This window comes from Trematomus bernacchii, unplaced genomic scaffold (genome assembly GCF_902827165.1).
Source record: "Trematomus bernacchii unplaced genomic scaffold, fTreBer1.1, whole genome shotgun sequence".
NCBI lineage: Eukaryota > Metazoa > Chordata > Actinopteri > Perciformes > Nototheniidae > Trematomus > Trematomus bernacchii.
Window position 1 is genome coordinate 1,880,001 of NW_022987735.1, and position 13,612 is coordinate 1,893,612.

The 13,612-nt window shown below is 41.1% G+C and overlaps 1 protein-coding gene across 1 annotated transcript in view; it reads right to left on the minus strand.

Annotated features, from left to right (window-relative positions):
- Positions 1–13,612, minus strand: part of nell2a (neural EGFL like 2a) — a 79,257-nt gene that overhangs the window by 32,798 nt on the left and 32,847 nt on the right. The window contains exon 13 of the mRNA XM_034145932.1: positions 6,588–6,713. Within this exon, the coding sequence (XP_034001823.1) occupies positions 6,588–6,713 (126 nt within the window). The remainder of the gene's footprint in view (positions 1–6,587; positions 6,714–13,612) is intronic.

The following is a 13,612-nucleotide window of genomic DNA, read 5'->3' on the forward strand; positions in this document are numbered from 1 at the left end:
TCATCCCCTCCTCTGCCCAGCCCTCCCTCCACCGCTCTGCCACGGGGGCCCGGGTCTGGTTATCAGAGGATTAGAACATAGACTCACATCTTGCATACACACCTCAGGCCGAAGCGCACGCATGCACATGTACACCTAGCACATTCGCACACCTCAGGACAGCTTTCTTTAATAACATTCAAAGGGTGAGCACAACCAATCCGCTACCTTTCATGGATTAGCTGCTAATCTCACAGAGCGGGGAGCACCTCAGGCCCTTTGGGGAAAAGACCAAGAGTAGAGGGGTAGAAAGAGGAAGAAACTTGACCTTCAAGATCAAGGATAAAGTGCTAGTCAAAGAGAAGGGCAGACAAAGTTAGGGATGTTTCCTTAGCTAAAGGCTCTCTGCCCTGTCAGGACATTTAGTACATATTTCATTTAAACAAGTACATCAAGTCCACATGTTGCAGTCTACCACCAGCTGGGATCTAAACCCTCGCTGCAGGTGGTCTCGATGTAGAATATGGACTTCTGTCTGAGCTTGTTGACCCCCTGACAAGCCGAGGAGAAATATAACCAGCGGCTCCATGCTGTTTCGTCCAGGCTGAAAACTGCGGATCAGTCTTTTAATCCACTATTCTGCACATAAACACTGAGCCATGAAATGAACTACAGTCAACGTAATCCTCTTTACTAGGCACACTGGTTTTCATGCATCCCAGTAATGCATGTGGAAATATGGCTATCAATATCAGGACATTGTTTCTGCTGAGTTTGCAACTCGTTAATTGGTGGAAGCCATTGAGGATGATAAAGATGCTCGTACATCATGTGAATGCACAATGTCAATAGGTGCTGATGCGGGGGGGGGGTGGGGGGTGGTTTAATGTTTCCTTCCACAGCTGTAATATTTCTTCTGCGGGTAACTAAGAGGAATCAGCACTCCCTTTGGACTCTTCCAACAGAAGCAGATGTTCAATCGCTATTAATAAACACTCGTTCCTGCAGCCACTAGCTTAGCATCTTCTTTTTTCATTGTCAATTACTGCAAATAAGAGATAGGACACTAAACTAGCATGTCAACACGATAAGAACAAGCACCCTGGTGTGTTTTTCAGGCTTTCTTTTTTCATTTAAGGACTATGAATGTTATTGTTGACACCTAAATTGGCTTTAATACATCTTTCTAATAATGGCTAAGAGGTGAGATGTGCCTATAATAGTGATTGTGGAATTAAGCATCCTCTGATGGTGGATATGTGGGAGCTGATAGTCTAAACTCTATGGGGAGACTGCGATGGTAATTTGACTGAAGCAGAGAAAAAGTCATTACATCAAGCCTCTGCATAAGCCTTGGTTTAATCACACAAATTGACTTTTATATAAGACGCATAGCTGTGTATTCCAGCACAGTGACTTGAAGGCATTTTAATAGGGAACTACATCAAATATATGTGACACAGTTTAATCCACTGGGTTTGAGGGTATTAATCTTCATTGTGAATCTGAGAAATGAGCACACAGTGGAGGAAAGACAAATGAGTATAACAATACAACTTGCCCGCAGCTCAGGAGATTACAGAAAACATGGTGAGTGAAATTACAGAAGGTACAGTCTAAAGATAATAAAGAAAAAGACTGAGTGTGCAAGGAGGTTTCTTTCTCTAAAGGAATCACAAGAGCACAAGCAAATAAATGAATATGCATTTGTAATTGCCTTACATTTCTATTCCTGATCTCTAACTTTTTAAGGCTTTTTTCAGAAACCTGCTCATAAAGACTCCCAAATCCTTAACTATGCTCTATTATTTCCTGATTTCCATTGACAGCGGAAGAGATAAACTCCACAGGGGTCCCGATGGAGCAGGAAAGGGGAGTTTTCAAAGTGTGTGCGTTGTGTTGCTGAGTCATACGGCTTTTATTCAAACTCCAATGGCACGGCAGGAAGGCTGCGGGTCTAAATCCGCCGGCGTTCAACCCCTTTACTCCGCTGCCGCTGAATTAATTTGCATTGGTGCAAATTGCTTTTTTAATTACTGACACTGAAGAAATGCAGCACAGTGCCACCTCTTTAGAGATGATGCACACATGGAGCTACTTAGCAACGTGTTTCACAAGCTGCAAACAACTGGGGAGGAATGCGGCAGATCTGCCACTCATCATCACTGTGGAATGACATTGTGTTACTGAAGGACAGAGACATTGCATTATAGAAGGATTACTGCCGCAGATTTCTTTATGTATTTTACTCTCTGTGAGGTCCTGTCACTGGAAGACCCAAATGCAGGAGACTGTAGGCTACAGGAAGTTATAGAAATCAAGTCAAGACAAACAGAGGAGAACAAAACTTCACTTTATACGTGATTGAAAAATCCAACAAAGACTAAGGCTGGTGCCCCACGAGGACGAAAACGGGTTGTATCCGCATATTTCTCTTGCGTATAGCCCTTTTTGCCACACGAGGCCATAACTAAACGATAGAAACGGACCCCGCAAACGATAACGGGTCCAAAGGTGGATAGATCTGGGAACGGAGTGCTCTGGGGGGTCATACGGCTCCGTGTGATCGCCTCTATACGATCATTTTGTGATAATGATGACGCAATAGCCCCGCCTCCCCCCCCCCTCTGCTGCTCACCCCCGCAAAAGTACACTGCACACTGAATTCAGATTATTTATCTTTATCTCGATATGGACATAAACGCGAGTGAAGTCTAATCTGACAGGACGGAGACACGCAGCTCCACGCAGCTCCTGTGTGTGCTGCATCACAGCGGGAGGAGCAAAACACACACTTCAAGTCAGATCATCACCCTTAGCTATTTTAATTAGCCTACCTCTCAAACTACCTAAACTAGTTATAAATATGTTTATTTTTTACTGTCGGCCGGGTCACTCATTACTGGATCAGCTGCTGCATGCTGTCAGAAGAGAGGAAAAAGAGACAGGCTCTGTGTATTTTATTATTATATATCATTATATAGAGTCGTTATTAATTTGTTTTAAAGCTCTTAAAGAAGACCTTTGACCGGCACTTTTATAATTTTGTCCGGAAGATTTAAACTTTAACACACGTTGACCGGCGAAAAACTCTGCCCGGTTCCCTCGGCCCCCACCACGGTGAATAAACAGAAGGGCAACCATGACGACCATTCTTCTTCGCTGCTTTTTCTGGAGGAAGTTACAGCGCCACGTACAGGCTCGGCATATGTACTGCAGCTTTTTCCAGTGGTTGGAGCTTAACGGAGCTGTCTCGTGTGAACAGACACTATCCGGTGTATATTGCGTGTGGACGGAAGCTTTTTTGCGATTGCGATTGCGTTAATCCTATGCGTTTTGCCGTATGCGTTCCCGTGGGGCACCAGCCTAAACTGAAACTCAAACAGAGTTTAATTACAAGCGCACCTAATGAGATAAGCAGCTGGCCCTAGGCTCTGGAACACTCTGCCCCTCCATGTGAGGTCGGCCCAGACCCTAGGGGTTTTTAAATCTACTCTTAAGACACACTTCTTCTCTCTGGCCTTCTAGTCAGAGCGGAGCACGACTCCTGACTTTTCCCTGTGTTTTTTATATTTCTGTTGTAATTTATTGTCTTTTATTGTGATTGTAGTAATGTGTTTTTATTACATGTACAGCACTTTGGCTCGACCAAAACTCGCTTTAAAATGTGCTTTATAAATAAAACTTGATTTGATTTGATTTGACTTGAATGTCCCAAAGGATGTCAGGTGGTAAGAGCAAAAAAGAAATAGGAGTTTCCTGCATTTGCCAAGATAAGAAAGCTTTACTTTGAAGAGATCCTTTATAGGTGACTTTATAATAGTCCTCAGAAAATCTTTCATGTTTTTCTTTCTCCACACTTTCCTATCTGATACTGGTTAGAAAAGGCAAAAACGTTGACTGTGAAAGATCAAAGAAATCCTGCACTCTGTCTATCCCTTCATGCATTCACCCAGACAGTCAATTTGTATTTTAGCCAACAAAGGTCCGAAGAGTACAAGTTCAGAAATCCATTAAGACTTTCTCTATGATTTCGATCCGATAAGGGGAATAAAGTGATCCTCAGAGTTCAGGATTTCTTGGTTCTTTAAAGTCAGTTTTCAAAGGACCTGTCCATGTACTCAAAATTCTGTATAATTTTATTTTATTCCCTAAAGCTTTATATTCGCTCAATACAGAACCTGAAACACGTTGGAGAATTGTATAATTTTTGGCTGAGCTGTTATTGGGGTTTAGGGGTTAAGGAGGAATTACAATATTCATGGTCCAATCGCAGTAAACTTAGTTTCAACTCTCTCTCCTTTGCTTCCTTTCATCTCTTAACTATCACTCTCTATAATCATTTTACAACAACATTTAAAAAACTAAATGTGTTAACATCTGTTTTGTACAGTGGTTTAGGCCCATTTGAGATGATCTCATTGGCTTTATGTCTAAAACCACAGATGTTGTTACTTTGTTTTTCCCCAACAGCTCTTAACGTTTCTATGTTAAAAACAAATTAAATTAAATTGTCTCTCTGATTTAGAATACAAAAAAAAGCAGGTGATGTGTAATCGATCAATCAGTTTGATGCTTTATCGGTTTTGTATTTAATACACAGAACAGTTGTGTCTTATCTACTATAACCTTGTGTATACTAACAAAGAATTACTAACAAAGCACTTATATACTAATAAAGGACTGGCTTATCTAAAGCCAGTTGAGTAGTACTTGAAATGTGTTGGCTCTATGAAACCTGATGTATATGATTCTGTTTTCTTCAAGTTTGGTCTTCTTGGTCGAATGCACTTATTGTAAGTCGCTTTGGATAAAAGCATCAGCTTAATGCAATGTAATGATAGACTATAGTGGAAGAAGCTATTGTGACGAGCAGGGCTACTACCATGATTACCCACAACACAGACAGAGAACAAAGAGTGTGAATCATTAGCGCAATCTTTTAAGATTGATTTGGTTTGCTTTTGAAATTCACTTCGGTTTCAACTTTGATCAGGAACAAATGGGTCTGCCGCCTCCACTCACTCTCTCTCCCTGTTTCTCAGGTTCGACTTTCTTTCTCCTTATCGCATGCACACAGCACATTCACACACCGGATGAAGACTCACACAAACTCGGCAGAAAGTCCACAGAAACCTTTCCATTTCCAAAGAGTCCTGAAGTGAAGTTTTCAAAGTATAAAAGTATTCACACAAAGAAAGGGACTCACTTTAAAAAAGGCCAGACTTGAAAATGTGTCAAATTACAAACAACTAGCTTATAGCAATACAATTTATAGATTAATACATATTTGTATAGAATAAACATGTGAAATTGTGTTTTTTTGACACAACAAAGCAGTGAGATAGGTACACTACACAAAGGAAATTGATTCAGGAATTGATTTTACACTTTTTCTGTGTACAATCTTTTCTGTACTGCTGCTAGCTAATGCTAAATCATAAAGTATTAAGGCTGGTATTGATTTGTGTGTGTGTGTGTGTATGCTGTGTGTCTGTGTGAGTGTGTGTGTTTTAAAGTAGTGCTAGTAATCAGAGCAAGATCAATAGGAGCAAATCAAAATGAGACATTCATCCCTATGCATATCACATGAACAGACTGTGCCTAATTGCAGGGTGACTAACTCAAAGACAAGTGTGTCTAACCAGGTGCCGTCTGGATTAGGACAAGAGGGAGAGTAGCTGTAGCACATGGCTAAGGTTTACAGGTGTTCTAAGATAGCTATGTCTCTCTGTCGAAGCATGATTTTCTATTACACAGCTTCCTTATTCGGCCTCACACTGCACAATGACACTGATAACTCACTATGTTTAAATTCTAAATGTCTGGCTGCCTCTTCCTCTACCGGGAAGTCTGTGCGTCTCTTGGCTGCAGAATTTATCATAATGAAATCAAATATAATTCTCCAGTGTATGACTGATGATGCTAATTAAATCATCTCTAGATGGCAATACCCAAATGTAGGTTTACAAATGCTTTAAAAGCATGTCTCCCCTCGTCTCCACCCTTAAACAAACACAACAATATGAGAACAAACTACAGACTATCTTGCCATCACTACAGCCCCATATGAGACCATGCACTTAATGTTTGGGGGGGGCTTCCCCTCTTTCTCTCCTCTGACTAACAGCGCCCTTGCTAGGACAAAAGTAATTATCTAACGTAGCCTTTGTTTTGATCTCAACGACACACATGTAAAGTTTTGTCTGAGACAAAGCAGACAAGCGGCTTAAAATTGGTGGGTGCTTTGGCCCCCGCTTGCTTGGACCAAACCCCACCTTCAATTTGATCTAGACTACATATTTGTAAAGTTTGTACAGCTGTTGTGAAGGTTGCAATGCTATCACCTTGACAAAATGTCTCCACAGAGAAATATAAACACATTGATCAAAACTGCTTCTGTTATTTCCAGCTACAGTACTCACAAGGTACCGGAGTCGCTATTAAGGCAGGTGATTACATTCCTTATTTGTAGTAGTTCAAGTCTATTACCAACCTTCTTCACAAAATGGTTGCTGTGGAAGAGGAAGCACACTAAGCTAGAATAAAAACAGTGCCTGCTCCGCTTGATTCCAGCATGTCAAAAGGTCAGCAGAAGAGGAACTCACCTGTGCAGGAATAGTCATCGATCCTGATGTAGCCCGTATGGCAGATGCACATGAAGGAGCCCGGGGTGTTGACGCACATGGTGTTCTCCCTGCAGTAGTGCTTCCCCTCAGCGCACTCGTCAATATCTGCAGAGAAGGTAGAGAGAAGCAGAGAGGGGGAGAACAAAGCTTGGTTAGATGTGGAATGCTTTCACATTACTAACAAGTGATAAGACAACTGTAAATGCGCTTTTATAATCGTCCTAAGATGATTTCCACATTTGAAGGTAAGTACATTATTATAGACCTTCACATAAAAAAATGTTTGGTAGATTAGACACTGCCTATTTTGGTGCAGATCAAACAATACTTTTAATCAGTGTTCAATGACCTCAAGTTCAATCCTTCATTTGCTGTGTTTTTTAACCTTCTAAACTGAGTGACGTTCAACAGCTTCATCAACTGGAACTAGTTGATTTTTGTCATCACGTAACCTACAACATTTTTACCCAGTGGTTTTATTTAACTTTATGGCATAATTTGTTGAACAGGTTGCAACAGTACAGTTATCTTTGAAAAGGGTGTGACAGGCAAATAAGACGCAAAGGAGGTGCTGAAGTCACAAACGTATTTATCACCAGCTTGTATTCTGATAATGGAAATAAATGAGCTGACGGAGCTTGTTGTCTGGTTCTACAAAGCTGGGGATGATGTTTAGGAGCTTCCAGAATTCATTAAAGATGTTGAAGCAGTCTTTAATTGACTTTGGCTTTCATTAATTTGTAACAAGAGATAAGACGACACTGACATGTATTCATTGGTGACTTCTTGGGATTAAGATCCGGCTTTCTCTTGCTAATTTTCTCAACAAGTCCCCTATCAGCACTATGATGTCATTTGTCTGCGCCTTCCATGTTGTACATATGTATTGTGAACTTATCATTTGACGCTAAAACATGATGTGGCTACTGGAGGGCATTGATACGTAAACTTATGCTATGTATTAATTTCCAATAAAGAGAAGGTATCTTTACAGCACTGTCATAGTGACATCTCCAGTATGATACTGTGGCTTAGTTTGAGTGTCCCTCCAATACTTGAAGACCATCTTTTGTAGTTTCTCAAATAGATGGTTCTTACATCAGAAGAGTTCTAAAAGCTTCTATGCAGCCATTGAGAAAAGGGCCATTTGTCTTCATCAGAGGCAGACAGAGGTCGAAAAGCAGAGGGTCCATGAAAGGGGGGCGCTGAAGCACTTAAGGTTCCACCACTCGATTTTCAATCCATTTAAAGTAAAGCAGAACTTGGCTGCTTTTTTCCAGACTTCTGGTCATTTATCTGTGTGTTTGAGTTTACTTTAGAGTAAGAATGATATAACTTGGGAAGATGTTTAGGTTTAGAAATCTGAACGGGTAGGAAACAAACTCAAGTGTTTTCAATTATGCTGGCTCAATCAAAGTAAACCAGGGCGTAGTTGAGGTAACCAAAGTGAATGTATTTAAATTATGATAAAGGTGTATGTAAGGGAGGTCTAATCAGGCAAATAAATGAAAAACCTGGAATTATAACATTAAGTCTCAATTACCATTTATAAAATCTAAGGGGGCAGTTTCTAGACGAACAGTATCTGCATAATAAGAGTCAGGTTGTCAGAAATACTCACGCTCAAGTAGTCTGATAACTAGACTGAATTACTATTTTCTTTCACTACATTCATTCACCCTGATATTGTGCTCAGAAAGCGCTAGGTGACAAACTTGAACCTCTGACAGCTTTGTATGAAGATGAAGTCCAAATTATTTTCTTTCTCATACTGCTTTGATTAGTCAATAATTTCTCTAACCGTTGGAAACAGTCACAATAGCAGAACTATTTAAAAGGGTCCTATTATGCTCATTTTCCGATGTTATAATTGTGTCTCTACTGTGATATGTTAACATGCTTTAATGTTCAAAAGTTCTTTATTTTTCTCATACTGCCTGTGCTACAGAACCTCTTTCCACCCTCTGTCTGAAACCAGAGCCCAGTCTGCTCTGATTGGTTAGCTGGCCGGATCTAATGTGAGTGGTTAATCTATTTTAGATGTCCCGCCCCTTAGCCTCTCACTTGCAATGTCTTTCAGTGCTAGTCAATAAAAGTGCAAGTGTCACGTAGTGATGTCATTATGTCGCGGAAGTAAACAAAGGACTCCAATGGAAGTGTTTTAGGCAGGGCGGGGGAGTGTGTGGGAGAGAAACTCCCTCTGGAGGGAACTTTGGTATTTCAGCCTTTGCAGACCATTTACATGCACAAAAACCTTTACAACACACTACAGGAAAGGGAAACCCCAAAAAGCATAATAGGGCCCCTTTAAATTACTAAGAAAATCTATGGGTGGTGATTCAAATGTCTGCAACAGGCTAATGCTGATGTTGCTGTTGCTCCGTCTCTGCTGGATATGTTAGCTGGCAATTGTTTGCTAACATGTTGGCAAAACAACTTGGTGCTTTGTTTCTTTGACATTGTTAAGAAAGCTTTCGGCAACCTAGTAATTAAACTCGGTTAGTGTAGCTTTAAGAAAATAATTCATTAGATTGTCCTTTGTATTTCCTTCTCACTCTCGTGATTCCATATTTGGATCCTTATTAGCTGTTGCCTTAGCAACAGCTATTCCTGGGTTCTAAACTGCGTGCCAAACCATCACACAGAAGATGCACAACACTGCCAGGGTAAACAAAATAATCTTGATAATGTGATGCAACCAAATGCAATTCGATGCAAATACGAGTTGATCCGAACAAACCCGGCAGTGTAATATGCTCCCGGTCCTGTTCCTGTTGAAAGCTCAAATGTAGGTTTCTTCTTGAGAGACAAGCTCCATAGTCCTTGAGGTGACTAATTTATTATTCATCCCCTGTATTCAGTGTCTGTAAGAGTGCAAAAGGACATTCACCCCTGAATATGTTCCGTGCCAGGTGCTTTTACAGAGAGCACTTGAAATTGAATTTCAATAGATTTGCACTGGCATTCATTTTGGCTTGCATGTCCTTGGGTATGGCACCGCCCAGCAAGCCGTACACTCAGAGCTCAGCACCTGTCTACAACTCAAGCATTCCTATTTCCTTAGTCTTCTTCCTTTCACAGTTCCATCAATACTTGCTGCCTCCGGCTACTGAAAAGCTTTATGGATAAATAAGCATAGACAGACAATCACCGACCACCTACTGTATGAAAGTACATATGTCCTTCAGTAAATGAATGGAGGCTAATTAAACCCTGTGACTGGCCTTGGTAGAGAGGGAGGGAGAAACAGAGAAGTTGAAAGGCAGGGAGAAATTGGCAGTAGAGGGAAGGGCACATAGCAGTGGAGGTAAGGATAAAAACTGATGTAGAGACAAAGATGGAGTCACGACTAGCTTTACTATTGAGCTTGACAGAAAAGGGGAAATGAGAGAGCGGCGTAGAGGGCGAGTGACAGAGATAGTGAGGTGAGAGAGATACAGAAGGAGGACAGGAGGAGGTGGAGAGAAAAGGGCAGGCAAAGTAGTGGATTAAACAGAGAATGATTGAAAAAGAGCCCAGTGTGAAGTAAAAGTGGTGAAAAGTGTCGACTGTAAGAGGGTGGACAATTGAGATAGTAAAAAAAAGAGATTTAGATGGCAGAGGAGAAAAGTATTAACTGTATCTAAAGAGACAGAATGTAAGGGAACTAATTCTGTCCGTCCGCAATCGCAATAATAACCTTGAGCGTAGGTCTAAGGTGAAAGCTTTCCTGCTTTGTGATTGGCCGTCCATGCTGCGGCTTTGATTTAGAGCCTATTAACTGTAAGACATCATCCGTCTCGCCCCTGGTGACAGCAGTTACGTTTGCTAAAACAATATGTTAGGAGGTGAGATGAGGAGGGGCAACTGAACGCACAGGGGAGTGCGACCATCTCCATCTCCATTAACGCACTCCATTTCCTTGATTGGCCTGTCACATGGTCACACGTGATGCGCCAAGCGAAGGAAGCTTGCCAAGTGTCAGCGGCGGCTTTTATCGTTGAATAGAGTGCTCGGGGTCAATGTTTTGCCACATCGCGATAGATGGCTCGAGAATGGCTTTCTTCTCTTTTTTTTCACCTTTGCGCATAACGACGGAATCAATCACAGTCATATCTGAGGAGGGTGGGTAACTTTGTATTATTAGGACAAAAGACGTCCTTGTTATGCAGAAAGAGGGAGGTCTTTGGTTCATAATGTCGGACAAAAACCACAGCAGCTATAGCAACGTCAGTGATTGGAGGGCTTTATGTTATATGGACTCACTGGTTTGCTATGGAAGAAAAAAACTCATTTCAAATCAAATTCACTTTAACACATTTTTCAATAATTAATATTACTATAAATCCAACATCACAAAATAATGATTTCACTTGATTACTCTAAAACTAAAACAACAAACATCAGTTTTAGATTAGTAAGAGCCGTTCTTGGTATCTAGCTTGCACTGCAAACTAATGGTGTTTTTTCTGACTCTCTGCCAGACACCTCTGTAACTCTTTCCAAATCTAGTGTGGAGTTACTATATAATGAACTTTATTTCCCACAAGCCGAGTACCTTCGCAGGCCAAACGAGTGGGGAAAAAGAGAATTGACTTTTAAATCTCCATAGTCTCCACAAGGCTATTAAATTGCAAGCACCATTACTTTTTTTAAAGAGGACCTGACAAGAGGCAGAAAAGCAATGTTTCACTTCCAATTCTGCGGAAAACTGTTGCACATCTGACCAAAAATACTGTAGCATCAGCACTGATTGGTTTTGGTAGAGAAAGGTCAGAAGTTTGATCTGTAAGCAGAGTCATACCACAGTGTACTGACAGACTCTCGAGTGCAATTCAGCATCACTGAAGCACAAAACTCAAGGTCAGCAAAGAAGGAAATATTCTCTGGTAAAGTAGTTATTTAAATACAATTCATAAACAGATAAACAAAAGGATAACTAATAATAAGGAAGGACTTTAGATGATACTGCTGCCCTGAAAACACAATACAGGAGCTGTGACTTTTTAATTACCAACAAATTAGTTATTGCTTGAATCCCCAAGAGTTCAAATTGCAAGAGCAAGTGATGTACTCATAGTTGTGTTAAAGGAGAGGTGTCATGGCCATTTCCACTGATCATAATTCCATTGTTGAGATATACTAGAATAGATTTATACTGTGCATTTTTCCAAACTCACATTGGTTTCTCATAGAGCATCTCTGTAAACTACTTGTATTCACTGAATTTCACTCTCTGCCTTTAACGGCTCGTTGTAGCTCCAACAGCTCCAGCCCCCACCCTCCCTGTGAGCACAGTGTGCTCTGATTGGTCGGGACGTTGTGAATCGCGCTGAGCTCCGTGGAGGTGTTGTTTCCTTGTTTAGGATACATAGCGAAACACAGCCAAACTCATCCTGAGCACACACAAAGTCACAGTCGAAGTAAAAACAATAAGTGTGGCTTGATATTGAGTAAGAAAAAGGTTGATAAACGCTGTGAGAATGGGTCTGCAGAGAGAATTTTGCCGCGATCCCAACTGTCTGTTATCAGCCTGCAGCCAGGGAGGAGAAATCAGCTGAGCTGCCTGCTCCCTGCACACAGATGTGTGTGTGAGGAAGTCCGTGGATTGGTCAATTTGGACCAATCAGCGGGGGCTTAACGTAACGGCTCCGCGGACGTAACGTAACGGCTCCACGGATTGGTCCATTTCGTTCGGGGTACGGGTTGACATCATGCCGTACCCGGAAGAATCAAATGGACAATGACGTATCTCCAACGAGGCGTTTTGGGGAGGTATTTTCTGTGTTAGAGTTTTACTCGCTATAGGGTGTACTTTGAGGGTTTTGACTCTGCACACCGTTTACATGCATAAAAACCTTCATAACACACAAGGGGACGGGTAATAACCGGAAAAGCATGACACCTCTCCTTTAACATATGAGTATTAAACAAACTTTTTTTTTTTCCCGAAGGAACATTGAAACACATTTTTAGTGTAGTTAGAGAAGTTACACCATCTTTATTGACTCTTATCTAACCCAAAATTGCCTGTCCATGATATGAAACTCTTCATCCATCTTCTAGTATTTAAATGATTTGCAAGCCAAGCGTTGCTACATTCTTGGAGGTCATAACTTTTCATTAACATTTTTAACATACCCATTATTCCTCATCAACTATGTAAATAGGGAATATCAGCTTAGCCCTCTCTGCTTGCCTAACATGTAGTTTCTAAAAGAGCGTCCTCACTATCTGTTTTTCATACTGCAGTACAGCAAGGTCTGGGAGTAGGGAGATAACGCTGGCTTTGCCTCTGGATGTCCCACAAAGACACCCGAGTCTGTGCCATTCCACCAGCAGTCTCTCTTTCCCTTTATCTATCCCTCTTTTCCCTAACCATCTCTCTAACTCGGTTTTCAATAATCGGCAGAGGGACGACGGTTGCCAAAACAGTGTCAGATATTCTTCAGTAGGCAGTTCCCTCATGGCCAGATGTGTAGCAGGCAGAGGGAAGAGCAAAGAGACAGAGCCGTCCCTGCTGGCCAAACAGTGTCCCACTCAGCAAATAATCTCCACTGTTAGCCTTGGTTCCTCGTGGGTGGAGAAAGGTGTCAGAGAATGTTACAGGATCAGATTAAGGGGAGTGGCATTGGATCAAATATTGAGTTATAGTTGGTGGTCGGGTGAGTTTTTATGATATGGATTTGAATGTGGTTTTCAAATCTTGAGAATTAGTTTTTAGGAAAACAAATCAATGCTTGTTAACATTCGTGTTGCTTAACCCTGGGCTAATTTGGCCGCTTTCGCATACTTTTGATTTGTCTTACTAAACCCCATTAAGAAATGTTTAGCATGTCAATGTTTTGGTATCTACAGTATCACCTATATAAATTGATAGTTATTTTTTACATTTTGACATACTATAACATTTTGGATCCAAAACCGCACATAAAACGTAAAAACAGATTTTGAAAATGATATTATGTGTACACAAACATGCACAACGAAACATTTTGAAAGCTGGAAATATATACCTGGGATGT